Source organism: Cyprinodon tularosa, unplaced genomic scaffold, assembly GCF_016077235.1.
Source record: "Cyprinodon tularosa strain WSP-4 unplaced genomic scaffold, ASM1607723v1 ctg151, whole genome shotgun sequence".
NCBI lineage: Eukaryota > Metazoa > Chordata > Actinopteri > Cyprinodontiformes > Cyprinodontidae > Cyprinodon > Cyprinodon tularosa.
In genome coordinates, this window is record NW_024038343.1 from 1,497,908 (window position 1) to 1,517,417 (window position 19,510).

The 19,510-nt window shown below is 37.2% G+C and overlaps 1 protein-coding gene across 1 annotated transcript; it reads right to left on the reverse strand.

Annotated features, from left to right (window-relative positions):
• Positions 1 to 226: 226 nt before the first annotated feature.
• On the reverse strand, positions 227 to 10,779 carry ankmy2a (ankyrin repeat and MYND domain containing 2a). The gene is made up of 10 exons (XM_038279542.1): positions 10,585 to 10,779; positions 10,177 to 10,241; positions 7,698 to 7,836; positions 7,409 to 7,507; positions 6,523 to 6,683; positions 4,458 to 4,672; positions 4,139 to 4,274; positions 3,832 to 3,960; positions 3,516 to 3,645; positions 227 to 963 (listed from the first exon to the last, which is right to left on the reverse strand). Exons 1-10 carry the CDS (start codon positions 10,649 to 10,651, stop codon positions 881 to 883), a joined length of 1,224 nt encoding a protein of 407 aa, XP_038135470.1. The 5' UTR covers positions 10,652 to 10,779; the 3' UTR covers positions 227 to 880.
• Positions 10,780 to 19,510: the final 8,731 nt, after the last annotated feature.

Sequence of the window (19,510 nt, forward strand, 5' to 3'; positions counted from 1 at the left end):
GCGTAGGGCTGCTTAACAGTCAGGTTCTGCTGGAGGCCTCTTCCTGTTAATATGGGAGTCTTTACTATGAACTTCCACTACATACATCCTCATATGAAGGTTTCTGTCAGTCATTTGATGCAATGACCTTGAACTTCCTAGAGAGGAAAACCTTTTGATCATTCCGCTTCTGCATATGTGCTAATGGTAAAGTCGCTTGAGGCATTTGTTTAAAAAAACAGATCAATAAATATGCTTAAATGATTCAAATCAAATTGACATTTTAATTTTGGATTCTTTTTCTTGGCAAAAGTATAATAATTATGAGTGAGAAAACTAATTACATTTATATTTCGGTAGACACAGATGTATTTTTTTACCATTATGTTTTTGTGCTGCGTTTAACAATGCATCTACATTTCATTCCATAGTCATCCTCAGATTTTTGTTTTTTGGTTAGGGTGAAGCAGCCTGGCCTTACACACATGTCAAAAAGGAGGCTGTTGGTACAAAAATAAATAAGACATACTTCAGATAAACATGGTTGCTTCTTTCTGTTTGCTACAGACTCTTAAGGCGGATCAACGTTGCATTATAGCTGTGAACCTGAACTTCTCCATGTGTCCTTCCACATTTCCAAACACAAATAAGTTGTACATGTCCTATTTACATTTGCAGATGACAAAAAATATCATTTGGAAAAGGACAAAAGATGGCAGCTGTGGTCATGTCTCTAGTGTCAGTCCATAGGTGTTGATAAATATGCGTTTTGGATTTCTTGTATCTTCCTGGACCAGTCTCTATCCGTCTTCCAGTCAGTGTTCCCATTTCCTAGCTGACTGCACTGGATAGATGCACCCAGAAGATGGTGGTGCCTGAAATCAGGCTGTTCGGGTGTTTCTCAGTCTGAGGGAGTCTCATCACTCTTGGTTTCTACAGAGAGTTCCTGCATGGAATCTGTAGCCTCCTGAATGCTACTTTCTTCTGAAAAAAAAAAACAGAAACAAGAGTCAGTCAGTGCAGGATACAGTCAGCCAACAACATGTTGCCTCATATTTTAAGAAATTTAACAATTTGAAAAGACCTGAGCCCCATTGCTGCTTCAGTAGGGGTTAGCAGAAGAAGAAGCAGCTAGTTTCTACTTATTAACTGCTGTAATGAGTGATGACCTGTATTAAGGTTAAAACAGCTTGCTGACCAGGAACATTAAGGTATGTGTAACACAAGATCAAATAGAACAACAACACATTTCAAGGGAGGCAACAGTTGCTGCACATCTATCTGTTCAAGGCCATATTTGAACTATTATAAATATTATGTCTATTGATCTGCAAAAGGGAGCAATTAACACTTAGAGGATAAAACCCAGCAGCTGATCTTCTCTAGAGGGCATCAAAGTGAATTTGTCAAAGAAAAAAACATTTAAAGGGAAATTGCAAATAAGAAACTGGAGCTTAACCTCTAGACTCCACACCCCCAATCAGCCTTGCTTAGTGGCCCTAAGCAAAACTCAGTTTTGGGGCCCTCTATGGGTTCTATGCACAACTTCACTACTTTCTGAACTTAAGGCGGCTCTTTTATTTCCTGTCTTTTTCTATTGATGAACTGATTCATCCAGATGTGTCTGGCCATGTTTACTGAGGTTAGGCACAACTGGAGGAATCAGAGAGGAAACAAAGAGCTGCCTTAAGTTCAGGAAGTATTGGAGATGTGCATATAGCCAAATTTCTGTCAATAATATCCATTGCTGCAATTACCTGTGTCAAAGTATCTCTATTAGTCTCCCTAAGATGAAATTCTTCTTGGACATAAACCATATTATTCACTCACCTGAGTGAAGTTGCCCCCCCCCCACCCTCTTCAAATCAGACAAAATTAGTGTCAAACGTTTGTGCTACATTTGTGCAGCAAAAGTTGTCGTTTGTGCTGCTTTGGCTTTGAAGATATTAATGAAAATGTAAAGGTCAAAAGGTCAACCAGCCCCCCCACATTCTTCAAATTAGACAAAATTGGTTTCAAACGTTTGTGCAGCAAAAATTTTCGTTTGTGCCGCTATCATTACTTTACAGTGTAAAATTATATAATCATAGGTTAGCAACTTATAATTTATATGAAATTCAGAGTTTCAGAATGAGCAAATGTTCACTGACCTTTGATGACTTCTACAAACACTTATTAATATCATTAAAATGATAGCAGTACAAGAATGAATATATTTTAAAATATGCAGTTTTGAAGTTTTAATATATGTATTTTAAATATTTTATATTTAAAATTAATTTAAAAATTTTATATTTTATATGGCAACAATTTTCATTTGTACTGCTATCATTTTAATGAGAATAATACATTTGTAGAGGTCATCAAAGGTCAGTTAACATCCGTTTTTGCTGCACAAACGTTTGACATTATTTTTGTCTGATTTGAAGAAGGTGGGGGGGGCCAACTTCACTCGGGCTATTCACCTCACTACTACAACCTAATCCCAACTCCTGCAGGGCTGTTTAGTCTGATATTTGTATGCATCATTTAGCGTTACTAAAAGTAATAAAATCAGCTAGTGTGCAGATTATTTAGAGTAAAAGTGTCATGTGGTTTAAGCTTTTTGGTTCCAACCACAATGGGATTTTAGAAAAATAACTTGTAGTGCAGGAACAACAACAAAATTAAATTAGGATAAATGGCAGGCAAAAGTCAAATAACTAATAATAAAAAAGTGCTTATCTTTGTTCTTTAAGCAAAAGTTTGTTTTAGAGAAGTCTCCACGGGTCCTTCCTCATCTGTGTGCCAATCTGGTTCCAAGAACCATCATTTTTTAACAATATAGTAATAGTAGTGTATTATTAGTAATCATTTCTACATGGTTAAAAATATATTGATGTAAAATGCATAATCTTATCATATCATTGTGTGTTTCATTACTATATTGAACAATATTTAGGCAGCAGAGACCAAAGTAAAGACTTGTGGGATAAAAGAACAAAGGTATTGGAAGGCTGATGTTTAGGTTTGACTTGCAGGCAAAGGTTCAGAGACTTGCATTCCTTTATTTAACAACCATCTATGTGTCCTGAGGTATATAAACATTAAAATGTCAGGATATTCTCAAAATGTATTCTAGGTTGCAGTTGGGTCGTCATCAGAATAGCAGGAACTGAAATACAACAGAAGAACTAAGAAACAGACTAAGAAAAAGTCGAGACCTCACATTAATATGCTGTGGTGGATGCGAAAGACGGCTGACCAGAAAACTGAAGCAACAATTTAAAGACAGTTAAACCAAATGTTGGATGATGGGGGGTAGTCAGTTTGGCTTCATCTTTCCTAAACATAGCAGCAGACTGGAATCTGCTCTGAGCTTCTGGACACTGAAGTATAGATGTAAATAATAAGGGTTGGAAGATCAGATGGGTTTTATTAAATCTCTAGATCTGATTTAGTTTTACAAACCAAAATACACAACCTATAAACTATATGAACACATGATAAAGTTTAAATGTTTTTTGTTTTGGTTTTCTGGTTGCTGGATGAATCACCTTTACTCTGCTGCATCCTCAGTCTGGCTGCTTCAGCCTCCTGCTTTTCTCGCTCCTCTTGGAGCTTCTTACAAACATTCTTGTGGGTGAACCAATGCATTTTCTGGCACGCTTGGCCACAGTAGATAACCTGGATAATGGAAAAAAGAGCCAAGTGTCTGTATACAATAACCAAATGTCAAGATAAGCTAAAAAAGCAAAGATATCATGTCAGAGTTTAGCTACTAATTGTTCAGAAAGACAGCAAATGACGGCCCAGAAATAAATACTTAATTTAAATGTCATCACAATTTATTCCAGTAGTTTTGACACTCACCATTTTACAGATGGAGCATCTTTTCTCGGCTCCCTTTTCCCCACAGGTGGTACAGAACTCCGCGTCCATGAAGCCAACCTGACCCGTGATAGCCTGAGTCAGCACTGACAGAGCTGTGGGGTCGTTTCCCTGACGTATCATCAAGGACAAGAAAACCGATCAGACCTGCTAAAGTTCAGTTGTCTGTTTTCCAAGTCACTGAGTTTAGTTGGAGTTTAATCTACAAAATGCTCCTCTTCACTTCCAAATCCTGTGATTTGTGAGGCAGGGAAATGTTTGGAATGAATGCCTTCAATGTAAAACTTACAATGTCCACCGGAGCGATACTCCGCACTAGCTGCTGCAGCAGCGTGGCGTCGCAGTACGGGAACTTGCGTATGCACTCGCGGATGAACTTTTCCTGAAAGACTGGGAAACCGTCGCTGTCCCGACCTTTCAGCAAACTGGAAAACACAAAAAAAACAGAAATACCAAAAACGAGCTGAATAACAGGACAAGATTCAGAGTTAAAATGATCTTTGGGGAAGAAAACAAGCCTGAGATCCAGTTTCTAGGAACCACCATTTCTCTGAACCCAGCAATGCCCGCACACATCAACCCTGCTTTACACAAGCAAATATTCCAACCTCTTTATGAGGCCGTCCAGCTTATCCTCACGGTCTTTCAGGAAGGAGGCACACTTCCCCAGCACGCAGCTGATGTAGTGCATCTTCATCGCCAGAACCTCGTTCATGTCCTGCTGCTTGATGCACTTCTCACAGATGAGCTCCATCACTCTTCTGCTTTTGTCCAGAGCCTCCACCTCTGCCAGCAATGGGTTTTCCTTCACCAGCATCACCAACTAGAACAAAAAACCAACAACAAATTCCAGTTGTTGATTTACTTATTGCACAGTTTAGACAGGAACAGTACTAATAAAATGCAGAGAATAAATGGCAAAGAGTGATCCATCATCTTCAGTTTTATCTTTTTGGTTTGGACTGTTTAATTTAAGCAAATAAACAGGTACACAGGGGAAGAAAATCAGATCAACAAACTTTTTAAGTACCGTAATTTTTGGATTATAAGCCGCACCCGAATATAAGCCGCAGAAGCTAAATTGCATGATTTTTACATATACAAGCCGCACCAGACTATAAGCCGCAGGTTTTTTATGTTTATTTACCATATGGTTTGTGCACAGAGAGGATTGACAGGAAACAGGCAACTGTTTGGGGAAGCTCCTATTTATTAACATTTCAACACAATTGAATTGAGACAAGATTACGTGCAGCGGTTCTATTTCCTTTGTTTACTGCCAAATTGACTGCCTTTAACTTAAAAGCTGCATCATATGCATTTCAACGTTTGTTTTCCATAATGAGGGTGTCACACAAACTGTCTTGCGCTCGCAATGTCTGTCTTTCTCAGAGTCTGCTTCCGGAGGACGCCCGCATTCCCGCGCGCGCGACTACTTGTGTGTTGAAGCAAATGTGACGTCAACATGGTGGATGGTAAAATCCATAGATTTAGGTACCGTATTACCCTAGTGGCCGTTAGCTGTAAAAGTCCATAGATAAGCCGCATTGTTATATAAGCCGCAAGGTCGAAAGATGGTTGAAAAATGGGGAAAAAGTTGCGGCTTATAGTCCAAAAATTACGGTAGTTATAGACTAACTGTGCGATTAAATACATTAAATAAATAAATAAATAAAATCCTTTTATTTGTTTTTAATAATGAAATTTGTTGAGGGTTTAGCTATAAATCCCAAAAAAGATTCAATAATACTTACTTTAATAAAAAAGAATAAGCAAATAAGATAAAAAGTTGAACAGACTATTTTTAAAAGCTTTTTTTCCTCCAATGTCATAAGACGTCATTGTTTAAGCTAGTCACTATAGATTACTATTACCTAAAGAAAAAACAATAGCGAGCTGGATGGTCTTTTGATTTCTTGGAGACATAGTTATATACATATATGAACATACGACTCGTTTGCTGATTTATGTAAGAGAAATCCTGTTTATTAAAAAATGATGTGATTTGAAACAGTCCGGGGAAGCACAGTGAGGACAAACCAACTCTACACAGAAACCTTTCGCTTTCTTGATTCCAGTCATAGATATCTTCTTCAGCCTGTCTTTTTCCTCTCCTAGACATAGCTATGGGTTCATTAGACAATTACAGACTACTTGCAGATTTTTTTCTATTGCGTAAATATTTTCCTTCAGATGTTGCAATTCGTGCTGCTCTGTGGGTAGCACTGCTGCCTTGCAGCAAGAAATGTTCCAGGTTCAATTCCTGGCCTGGGGTCTTTCTGCATGGAGTTTGCATGTTCTCCCTGAGCATTCGTGGTTTCTCTCAGGGTACTCCGTCTTCCTCCCACAGTCCAAAAACATGACTGTTAGCTTCTCTAAATTATTGTTAAGTGTGAGTGTGTGAATGGTTGTTTGCCCTGTTTGTGTCTCTGTTTCCCTGTGATGGACTGGTGATCTTTTCAGGGAGAACCCTGCTTCTCCCCATAAACAGCTGGAGATAGGCACCAGCACCCCTCGCTACCCCACTTGGAATAAGTGTGACGAAAAATGGATGAATGGATGCTGCAATTCTCTCTGAGAATTAGATTTCAACTGTTTGGTTTCACAAAGCTTTTAAATAGTCTGTACTGTGACATCAGGACTGTGAAAAGACGTCAATTATCTAAGTCTTACTTTCACAGGGTTCAGGTTGGTGCTCATGATGACCTTATGCAGCGGTCCAGCCAGTTTGGGTGGCAGCTTTGGTTCCTTCTCCAAACCCTGTGGCTTAGTGTAGTAATCCAGCCTGGCTCGAGAAAAGTAGTTGTTGATTACAGTGACACAATCGTGCTGACCTAAGGAGGAAAAGAGCAGAATGGCTTAAGTGTTAAAGGTATAGTGGAGGGTTTTCGTGAATTTCTGAAAAGACCCGTCCTCTCCACCTTTAAAAGAAAAAAAATGCACATGCACAACCTTTACCCGCTCCCGAGAGCGAACGCCTATTAATCGTGTGCGAAGGCGTTGGCGAGCCCATTTCTCCTCATGCTTTTTAAGGGAAAATGGGGACGAGCACATAGTATGGCCTTACGTAAACATATTACCAGAACGATTGACAATTAGGAGATCCACTTATTATGATGATATGCCTGGAAAAACAAACATTCTCCACTATACCTTTAATACTGCCAAGGTAAAGCGTAAACCAAAGAACAAGATCCTAACTGGGCATAAAAAAGACAAATTTATTGAGAAAAAAAGTTGTAATTTAAGAAAAAAAAGGAAATTAAATTGTGTTGTTATCCCGTATTCTATGTTTTTACAATCCAATTATATCAAATAATACAATAAAAATGTCTTATCTTCTGAAATGATTGACTAAAAGCCTTTATTAATGACTAGCATATCTATGTTCCTAATGTTTCAGTCTGTTTTGTTAAAATATCTCTTGGCCTCATATTATAACGACATTGAAATTTTAAACCAGTATATTGACTTTGTTTTCTCTACTCCTCCAAAATCTTCTTTAAGATTTTGTACGTTTCAGGAAAAAAAAAGGAGAAGAAATGGCATCACAACATACCAACGAAAGCTGCCATCTGAGCGGCAGTCCGTCCAACAGAGTTGGTCACATCCGTTTCTGCCCCGGCATCCAACATCATCCAGGTGATGTCAGTCTTTCCTATAAACAAAATTAAAAAAAAAATTGGTTTAACTTTCAAATACGATATATTTTGTCTTAGCATATATAGGAAATGAAACTTATACATGTACATATTTAATGTTTTAACAAAAAAGATAGATGTGGTTGAATGCTGCCATATGCATGGTATTAAGGCTGATTTATACTTCCAAACCAGGTCGTCACTCACCTGACAGTCCAGCAAACATGAGTGCCGTGTAGCCATGTTCATGTTCATTACAGTTTACGTCAGCTCCATGTTGGAGGAGCAACTTGCACATGTCTGCCTTCCCTTTATAGGCAGCGTGCATGAGAGGTGTCATCCCATACTGCGGATTAGACAAAAACAAATCTGGCATTAATGATCAAACTAATGATTACAAAAATAATCTATTCCATGACAAATTATACTTGATATATTTTCAGCACTATGTACAGCGTTATGACTGTTCAGTATACAAACTTCAATTTAAGGCAAGGAGCAAATTAATTCTACATTGATAACCACTGTTTTCTAAATAGTTTAAAGAATAGTTACAATAAAGATGTTAAGATGACATGATTAGACCATCAAGAGTTGAAAAATGCAGCAAAAAGCTTTTTCTTTAAGCAAAATAATTCACTTCAAACTCATTTTTGAAGGGAAAGAAAAACTGTCAAGCTCATCATATTGACAGTAATACGAGACATTTGTTTTTCTTTTTTTATAATCATACCCATGATATCCAAAATAGCATTATAAAAGTTTTTATATAGTATACAATCAATGTACATGTGCTTGTTTTTTTTCTTTACATGCTTTACTGTTCATTTTACAACCATTTCTATGAAAGCCTGCTTCAGGTGTTTATAACTATATATGTATTTCATAAATATATTGCTGACTAAAACTTCCACAACAGGTTTTTATTAATTACTGACACTACACCCATCTTAAGAACTTTAATCAGTTTATAACCCTGATCCGAAGATGTCTACAGAGAAAAAAAGCAGTGGGTAATGGCCTAAAAGACAAAAGCTTTGAAATAATATCAATCAGGATGAAAGAAGTATTATTATAAAGTTTTTTTTTATCCTTAACAATACATTTGGTTTAAAAAAATTCAGGTTTCTGAAAGTTACACAACACATGATCATCAGATACACTATATTGCCAAAAGTATTTGCTCACCCATCCAAATTATTGGAATCAGGTGTTCCAATCACTTCCATGGCCACAGGTGTATAAATTCAAGCACCTAGGCATGCAGACTGTTTTTACAAACATTTGTGAAAGAATGGGTCGCTCTCAGGAGCTCAGTGAATTCCAGCGTGGAACTGTGATAGGATGCCACCTGTGCAACAAATCCAGTCGTGAAATTTCCTCGCTCCTAAATATTCCACAGTCAACTGTCAGCTGTATTATAAGAAAATGGAAGTGTTTGGGAACGACAGCAACTCAGCCACGAAGTGGTAGGCCACGTAAACTGACGGAGCGGGGTCAGCGGATGCTGACGCGCATAGTGCGAAGAGGTCGCCAACTTTCTGCAGAGTCAATCACTACAGACCTCCAAACTTCATGTGGCCTTCAGATTAGCTCAAGAACAGTGCGCAGAGAGCTTCATGGAATGGGTTTCCATGGTCGAGCAGCTGCATCCAAGCCATACATCACCAAGTGCAATGCAAAGCGTCGGATGCGGTGGTGTAAAGCACGCCGCCACTGGACTCTAGAGCAGTGGAGACGCGTTCTCTGGAGTGACGAATCGCGCTTCTCCATCTGGCAATCTGATGGACGGGTCTGGGTTTGGCGGTTGCCAGGAGAACGGTACTTGTCTGACTGCATTGTGCCAAGTGTAAAGTTTGGTGGAGGGGGGATTATGGTGTGGGGTTGTTTTTCAGGAGCTGGGCTTGGCCCCTTAGTTCCAGTGAAAGGAACTCTGAATGCTTCAGCATACCAAGACATTTTGGACAATTCCATGCTCCCAACTTTGTGGGAACAGTTTGGAGCTGGCCCCTTCCTCTTCCAACATGACTGTGCACCAGTGCACAAAGCAAGGTCCATAAAGACATGGATGACAGAGTCTGGTGTGGATGAACTTGACTGGCCTGCACAGAGTCCTGACCTCAACCCGATAGAACACCTTTGGGATGAATTAGAGCGGAGACTGAGAGCCAGGCCTTCTCGTCCAACATCAGTGTGCGACCTCACAAATGCGCTTCTGGAAGAATGGTCAAAAATTCCCATAAACACACTCCTAAACCTTGTGGACAGCCTTCCCAGAAGAGTTGAAGCTGTTCTAGCTGCAAAGGGTGGACCGACGTCATATTGAACCCTATGGATTAGGAACGGGATGTCACTTAAGCTCATATGTGAGTCAAGGCAGGTGAGCAAATACTTTTGGCAATATAGTGTATATGCTCTGACTTTGTTAGTGTTTTATTTCTATTTATTTTACAACTAAACATATGGTTTACAGTTGTTCTTTTTCCTTCACTTGTCCACATTAAATTACAACTATGAACCACATATTAAACACTGACTCACTTAACAAATAGCTAATAATTTATTTTTTTTTTTTAAAGAAAATATTCTTAATGCAACAACATTTAAAATTCTATTAAACCGGCTAAGTGAAAATGTAATTACAAATAATTATGAACCTCAATGGCCTGTTTATTTCTGTAAATACCTCATCCAGGCAGTTAACTCGAACATCCTTACAGCCTAGCAGCCTGGAGGCTTCCTGAACATTACCTAAAAAGGAGAAAAGCTCTTTTATTACTGTTATTTTACTACATTGGTAGTTCTCAAGATCTTAGTTTCACCAGAGCAGACAAAACAACTTCACAAACCTATTTAATAACAGCTACACCTAAAATGCCATGTTCTAAGTTACTCATCTTTCAAGTTAGTATCATTGAGAAGGTGGGAAAAATGCATTCATTCATTTTTATTCAGCAGAGATTATTGTTAGACCACAGTTTGGAGACATGTGCTTTCACAGTGGTTAAACTGGGAAGCGGAGGAGAAGCATAACGTCTGTATCTGTGTCCTACAAGCTAACAGACAGGGATTAGCATTAGCCGAGGAGGCTTACCTGCAGAAATAACTTGAAACAATTCCTTTTCGCTCGGGGACAAGTCTCCTTTCTTTGGGGTGGACATGGTGATACTTAATAGATTTAAATAAATTTGAAGTTGCACCAATATATCAAAAAAGCTTTCACTTAAATAACGCAGTTCTTATCCCTGATAGTGTGATGCTGCTACTTGAGCTAGCTGTCAAACGGAATGTACCACTTGGAATAAGGGGTGGAAAAGGGCAGGACAGAACACTTAAAGAACTAACTTTATTTTCAAAGAACTTTTCTTTTTTCAATCATATACTTTATAAACAATAATAGAATACAAGGTAAATCTTATATATAATATTTTGCTTTACAACAAATAAAACATTCTACACAATTATCCCCCCGTGTAGTTGGTAAAAATACTTAGATCCACGAGAGTCTAGAAAGTTCATTCATACGCTTCAAAGGCGGTCATGTCATAATACTTTGATGTCTAATCAGCGAAATTATAATACTTTAAGATGGTCATATCAGTTAGTTAGCTATGACCTCTTTTATATTAATCAGTTTTAATTGATTGTAGAGTGGGTTCACTTGCGCTCTTACTTCTACCGTAATAAAAGCTTATACGCAACATTATTTCCTCATTCAACAGCGCCAGAGAACGGCTTGATGAGGACATTAGTTATTCTGTAGACAAGGCCTCAGGGGTTGTTTTTTTGTTTGTTTTTTAAGTATTATTATTATTGTTTAATTAAATTAAATTTATTATATAGTTCTTATTCAGAACACATGTCATCTGAAGGCATTTTACAGAGACAATTCAAACAGATCATACAATCAAAATATTTATCAAAGGAAAACCAGTTGAAAGCATTGACTCATTGACCAGAAGGCAATCCCTCACACCAAGCATACTTGTAGCGACAGTGGAGAGAAAAAACTCCCTTTTAACAGGAAGAAACCTCCAGCAGAACCAGGCTCAGTGTGAGCGGCCATCTGCTGAGGCCGACTGGGGTTCAATGAGACAGAAGCAAACATACAGAAAGAAGCAGAGGTACAAAAGGCAACCTTTCAGCTCCAAGGGCGGCCCCGTCCAGAAAACACACAGCCAGGCAGATGAGCACTGAGCTAGCTCCCATGTCAAAGGATGAAGGAGAGCACATACAGTTAGTCGCAGTCAGAGAAACATTGAAAAACAGGCCAAGCTCCAACATCTTTAAAAACAAAGGTGTTGATGGAAGCAGCACAGCTGATGTTTCTCTCCAGGATGGGCTCACAGCCAAACGGGAACAGACCAGATGAAGCTACTATGAGAAAAAGCAGAGAGAGCAGAACATTAGAGATTGAACTAACAAATTCTGCAGAGTGGGAGAATAGAGATATAATAAAGCAGAATGATGAAATGGGGGTCCCTATGTCCTCCAGCAGTCTAAGTGTATAGCTATATAACTATAGAGATAGCTTTGGATAACCTGAGCCACTCTAAATATAAGCTTTATCAAAAACCCCTAGCAAAGCTGCAGACTGAGAGCGAAGTGCTCTGTTAGAAACATAAGGAACAATTTTATCTCTGATGTAAGATGGAGCTTGGCCATTTAAGGCTTTATATGTGAGAAGGAGGATTTTAAATTCTATTCTGGATTTAACATGAAGCCAATGAAGGGAAGCCAAAATAGGAGAGATATGATCTCTCTTTTTCATTTTCATCACAACTTTGGTTGCAGCATTTTGGATCAGCTGAAGGCTTTTAACTGTAGTTTGTGGACTTCCTGATAGTAAAGAATTACAATAGTCCAGCCTTGCGTCAACTGGATTTATAGACAGATATAGCTGAGTATCATCAGCATAACAGTGGAAAATAATCCCATGCTGTCTAATAATTCTACCCATTGGGAGCATATATATAGTAAAGAGTATTGGTCCTAGCACTGATCCCTGTGGTACTCCACAGGTAACCCTGGAGCATGAGGAAGATTTATCATTAATGTGAACAAACTGAAATCAGTCAGTCATTTACAATTTTAACTAGTCTAGTGCTGTTCCTTTATTGCCTACAAAATATTCAACTCTTTCTAAAAGAATATTATGAGCAACTGTATCAAATGCAGCACTGAGATCTAACAGGACAAGTACAGATACAAGTCCATTATCTAAGGCCATGAGAATATCATTAGTGACTTTCACCAGATCGGTTTCAGTGCTATGATGAGCTCTAAAGCCAGATTACACCTTGCCTCCAAAAATTGTTTATCTTTAATCAATCTAAATCCACATTAATTGTTATTCAACATATTCACGTGTTCAACGTCCAAGGCTTTCTTTTTTTAATCCTCATTTTTGCAAATTACAAGCAGGTTTCCATCTCTCAATTCCTTGACTATTTCGACTTCCCTAATTTTCTTTTTTATTTCTCTCGAAATCGAAATGGGGCTCAAATGACTGTTTTTCTTCAGGACTGAATCTAAATATTTTTATCCTTTCTCTGACAACCTTCTTTCACACAACTCTTTCTTCATCTGAACTGCTTTCTTCTAATTCCTGTGTATTTCCTCAATTCTCAAACCACCTTCCCCCCTCCTGTATCCCTCATTTTCGGTTGTCCAGTCTTTCCTCATCTACCTGACTTGCCATGTTGTTCCATCCACCAACCCGTCGGGCAAAAAACATTTTTCACACACAACTGACAGTCGGTATAGCTAGCTTCTATCAGCTGGAGCCTTACCTCATATGTAGAGCAAAAAGATAAAAAACATTGTCCTGTATGTGCTGAGAAAAAATACCCGGATTTTAAATTCCTTCATTCAAAATTAGTAAAAATGAATGCCACATATCAGACCATTTAACTAACCATGATGTTAGAAAACCATAAATCTCCTCTACATGATTTACGTCGAACTTTAAACTTGGATTTGGCATTCTAATTTATCAGTATAGCAGCCATGCTGTTTTACATAAGTAGGAAGGTTGATCAGAATAACAAATCTCCCCATGAAAACTAAGGCTTACTTAAAGAAACAAAGTGTTTCAAGTAATCGTTTAGCAATGAGTTGAAATGTTAAAGACTAAGCTGAAGTTTATTATACATCTGTATCATTGTAGGACAAGTTTTTGCAGTAGCAAAAATCCAAAGAATTCACATCAGGTAAGTCCCTCATGTAGGAATTACCTTCTTATCACTTTGTACAATTCCTTTTTTTTAGTATAACTGTATAGTTTACTGTAATTCTTATCTATCTCTGCTGTCCTTTTTGTAGAACAGTTATATTTTCTATAATGGTCATGGAAAGTATTATTACATCAACTCTCCTTGCAGGTCAGTTTTGATCCTATACCTATCTAATTATCGAAAACAAAATCACAATCATCCAAATTGCTTTTATGTGTTTTTATGCGTCTATACGTCTTTTTTGACACAAAGCTGGACGGAGGCACAGAGCTACTGCACAGAAAACTGCAACAACCTAGCAACCATTACAGATATGAAAGAGATGGATATTAAGGATTTCAACAAGGAGGGAGAACAAAATTATTTTAAATTGGGCTACTCAATATCTGAAAGTAACTGTGTAATTTACGAAAACAGACACCTGAATATGTCGCCTTGTATGTTCAATAAGTATTCAGTGTGTTTTGACGGTAAGTAATTCTTTTTAATTTTAGTCTGTGACAAGTAGAAATATTAATGCTGTCATTAATGTCATTTTCATTAATAAACCTTTTTGTATTAGTCTGCCATTTTACTTCTAAATTTCTACTGTTTCAAACAGCCGTACCACAACTCCTCTCAACTCTGGAGGTTGAGAATTATTTTTTTTTTTTTTGCAGGAATCCCTATAGTTCCCTGTGGGTTCATGAATTGAGGGTGTTTCTGTTGTGAATGGTTTGCACACTAAGCTAGGTTCACATAGAGTGACCAGATATCCCTATATGTGTGGGACAGTGCCACATTTTTCACTTTTCCCCGCTGTTCATCAATTTGAAATGTCCTGCATTTGACAGGGTCAAAATAGAAAAAAGGGAGAAATCTAGATATTTATAGGACCTTTTTTTCTAAATGCAAAGATGGCAAAGCTGCAGTTATTGTCACAGAGCTGCACCATTGCAATTTTAAGACCAAACTGTGCAAGATGCTCTTAAAACAGAACAAGTAAAGGATTTTATTATAAAATATGATGGAATCTACATTCATAGAAAACAAAACACGAGCACAACAAAGATTGATGAAGAGGTCACAGCTGGGTGAGGTCAGTGACAAGCGATCTCAGAGAGCTTTTAGTGAAGTTTGCTGAAGTTATTTTTCACCTTGATACAAAGGCAGTGTTAGGTAAGCAATACTGTAAAAGTGAGTGGAAAGATGCACCTGGCCCACACTAACCTGGTTTACAAGTATAATCCGAGCCCAGAGAACAAGGTAGGATCCAGCTGGTGGGCTGCCAACAAGATGCGACAGGTGCCGCCCAGAGTGTACCAGACGCTGCAGCCCTGGAGGACAAGCAGGAGTCCAAAGACAGGTCAGGCAAACAGATCAGAACCGGAACAGGAAGGTTCAGTGGTTTAAAGGCAGAACAGGTCAGAATCAGGTTATCAGAAATACTCATATAGGCTTAAAACACTCACCACAGGCTCAACGAAAATAATCTACTTGATGACTGGCAGCTTGACTAGAGGAAGGAGCAGGTGGATAAGATGAGCAGTAATGTGAAACCGTACAGTTAGACAGGTCAATGAAATGAATAATCAATCCAGTCATCAGCACCGAGGTCAGAACATTAAATCAGGTGTAAATTTCAGTGCTGATGTTTCACATCAAGGTCTGAGCGCCAAAAATGTAAATACTATATCAGTAAAACTTTGACTTCCCGTCTCTCTCTGTGCGTTTTTCAGATTCAAATGAAGCCTAGGCGAAAATTAAACTGAATCACTTACCAATCCAATCAGAGGCTCATCTCTCTTTGAAGCAATCCTGTCAGCATTGGACCACACCTCCACAAAGTTCAATCAGCATTCAGAGTCCAGTTTAAAAGACATTCAAAAGCAAAACCCAGCTGCTACTCAAACAAAAATCTACTCAGTTGGTTTGCACTGTGTGACTTCAACTCAGATGACCTTGATTCAACCCTCCACCTTTGCCCCAAGCTCCATCTGATGAGTCCTCTGGTCTTTACTGCATTCAGGAGTCCTCCTCAGCCTGTCTGGCTGAAGAGCGCCATGGAGAGCCTGGTTCTGTCAGAGATTTCTTCCCAAGCAAAGTTTTTTTCTCTTTACCGTCGCTTTATTCTCGTTTATCAAAGAGGTTCATACGAACATGGGCCTTATTCCAGTTGGAAACCATCTTTATTCTTTCCGCCAGTCTGAGGCCTGGGGAGGCCACAAGTTACCTTAGAGATAATTGTATGTACTGAAGTAATAAAACAAATGTCTTATTATTTGAAATGTGAAATAAAATCTTAGTGACACTGTTGCTGATTAAAAGGTAAAAAAAAAAAACATAACAGAAAACCCCTAAAGATGAATGATTTCCCTAAACCAATTTAATAAACAACCACCTGTTCAGAGAGGAAAACAAAGGTTAAGGTTAAAAGTGACACGCAAGTTGTCATAGCTATGAATGTGTCTTTGGTCATGCTTCCTATAAATTTCCATAATTTGCATCTGATGGAGAAGTTTTCCTGTGTTTTACATACAGAGGAAGACAAATAGTAAAATGTGACACAGCTGACATAAACCCTTCATATCACCTCTTTCCTCCAAGATACAAACGTTTAAAGCTACACACACTTCATTATTTTGCTAAATTACGAGCAGAAAATCATCAAGATTAAGACATTAAATTATTCTTCCTGGAAACAAAACAAAAAAACTTGGTATGTTTTTGAATGTGAAAACCAAAATCTCATTAAAATGTATAACTTTGTGATGCTTAAGATGTCTTAAACAACTCTTTAACAAATCCTGACCTAATGAAAATATTCAGCTTTCTATATGTCCTGTAATTTTACAGACATTATTGCTACCATGGGCGTCATATCTCTAGTTCTATTTACAGGTCAGATATATTACATATACAGTGAGGAAAATAAGTATTTGAACAGCCTCCTATTTGCAAGTTCTCCCACTTAGAAATCATGGAGGGGTCTGTATGTCCACTATGAGGGACATAATGTATAAAAAAAATAAATCATAATATATGTTTTTTTCTTTAAATATTTACTAGTATGACAGCTGCAAATAAGTATTTTGCAAATATGTACCTTAGATAGAAAACTTGCTGTATGATCTGATTGAATTGTCTCTGTAAAGAGCCTTCGGGTAATATGTGTTGGGAATTGGCGCTGTATAATTAAACAGAAGTGAATTGAATGCTATAATACATATCACTAGGTTATACTATAATTAAAAGTATTAATCTATGTTCTTTTTAATCATTAGAAAATAAGATCTATAAAATCACCTAATGATAATAAGCCATTCAGCAAGAGGAAGAATGATTATTCCTGGTGAAGATGAGTCATACAGGTCGTAGTCATTCCAAAAAAGTGAGAAAAAAAACAAAGCACTGGACTTTGTTTTTTAAGTTTGAATATTTTTTGCTTCCCATGCAGGAAGCTTTTTCAATTCAAAATGTCTAAATTAGCGCTAGGTTCCAAGCTTTATAGAGAATCCCAACAAAGACTTGTTATGGCTTAGAAAACATGCAAACTGAACCGGAAGAACAGGTCCGCCCTTTAGTAATGAGGAGTCGTTGAGGTCTTTGTTAGCCTGCAATACCTGCTACTGGTCTATGCCTCTGAAAAAGGGAGTCATTACGGGAGTTGTTGGCGTTGTTGGATGTTTTTTTTTTTTTTTTTTACTTACTTACTAGTGCTTTTTTACTTACTTTTTTAGAAGAATGATAATTGTAAGCTTACATTATTAAAACACCTTCCTTAAGTGGGGAAGACAATCATTTTCAGAAAGACACTTTGTTTTGTTGAAATTGGAGAGGAACCTTTAAGATTTACCATCTTAAGGTTCTTTCTGCTTACTGTGCTAAAAATTTTCCACATTTCTTTTCTTTGTAAAATACTAACCCTTGAGGCCATCTCTTTTGGTACAAACAACACAGTACTGGGTTCTCTGTTGGTGACCACAGATTCAAAGAACATTTAAATATGACAGATTACCTTATTCACCTAAAATATTTGTAATACCCAAGTTGTAGAAAGACAAGGTTGCTTAGCTAATGGAAAAAACTCATTAACTCTTCCTTGTACTAAACTGCAGTCTGCGTCAAAAATTAAGATGAAGTATTTCCAACTTGTTAATTTTTTTCAAATGATCTCTAATGTGCACACTGAAGAGCAAAAAAACTATAACTTTCTGTGTTTATTCCATCTTTATTTCTTTTTTTCTTTCACACTTTTAAGAGTCACACATCAAACAAAGAAAAATACAAAGTTTCTCATCATCATAATGCATTGTGATGTCTGCCTTGGTTTATAATATACGCTGCACTAAGGAATTCATTATTATGCTAAATCACTAGTTAGTAGCCCCTCATCACATGTATTTGCAGAACTATACATCTACTTTCACACATACATTATACACAATGCAAAATAGCATCCCCCTTTCTTCCCTTTTGCCACATTTCAGCTTTCCCATTATTTCATTGTTTGGCCACTTATTTATTACCTTGTGAACAATTGGCAAAGGGGAAGATGCTATGTAATCAGTTTAACAGTAATGACAAAAACACTCAACACTATTTTTAATAATTTTAGAAAGAAAAAAGAGACTTATAAGCACAATGTACTACTGATTAGTGAGCAAAAACACAATTCTGATAAAGTCTACACAAAACTAAGCATTAAGATAACTTATTAAGGTGCTCAGCAATGATTTGTCCTTTTCTACCTTATTTATATACAGCTCAAATCTTCATATATTCCAAATAAGGAATGCTAAGTTAAACAAAAATCAAAACAAACGGTATATTCAATTACAAACCCTTTAAAATATTTTTTTGCATGTGTGCTATTTTATGCAGTTTATTATATGCAGTTTATTGTCAAATGACCACATTTATAAATGCTTCCTACCCATAAAATAATTTGTCCAGCCTGTTAGAGATTGTAGGCAAAGGTTTTCCAGTTTAATATTTTCAAAGTCTTCTTTCAGAGAATTAAACCTGTTAGACTCAAATAATGGTAGGTTCAAAATGTGACAAAAAAAAGAAAAAATATATATTTAGCTGTGCTTCATGCTGAGGTCATAAAATGAACGTTGAGATTGACAAAAAATCCCTCTTACTCCAAGTTGCTCATCAAGTTAGTTAAGTTTTTACATCTTCTCTAAGACCTGAAATTTTGCATCCCTAATCTTGATCCTTAACATTCTCTGTTGGTTGTTTTCTAGAGGCTGTACATTTTCTATTATATTTATTTATTTATTTATTTTTGTAACATGCAAAATAATATAAATGTTAAATCACTGTATTCTGTGTTAGTTTTAATCGCATGGAGAAAGGTTTCCTTCAGCATTAATTTGTGCAAGCCTGTTAATTGTTTTGCCAGTGCAAAGTATTTACATTTCAACATTCTCCAACCATGAATTTGCACGCTTTGGACTTGACCAAAATCTTGAAAAGGCCTGACTGAGCATCTGTAGAGGGAGCTACAGATGTGTCTGTAGTGTGATGAAAAAGATTCCATAAAAAATATTTAAGTTAAAATGAGGATCATAAACTTTTTTAAGGTTATGGTAATAAAATAAAAAATTACAATAATCAAAAACATACATGCACAAGCAGGCTTTGATAATAGAAATTTTAACTGATTATGATTTAAAGAAAAGTATTACAATGTAAATAACAGCTTCTATTGAGACCCTTTTTTAAAAGGTTTTCAAGATAAATCAAAACCTAGCAGGAATAAATATGATTGAGTTCAACTGTACAAGAACACATCTA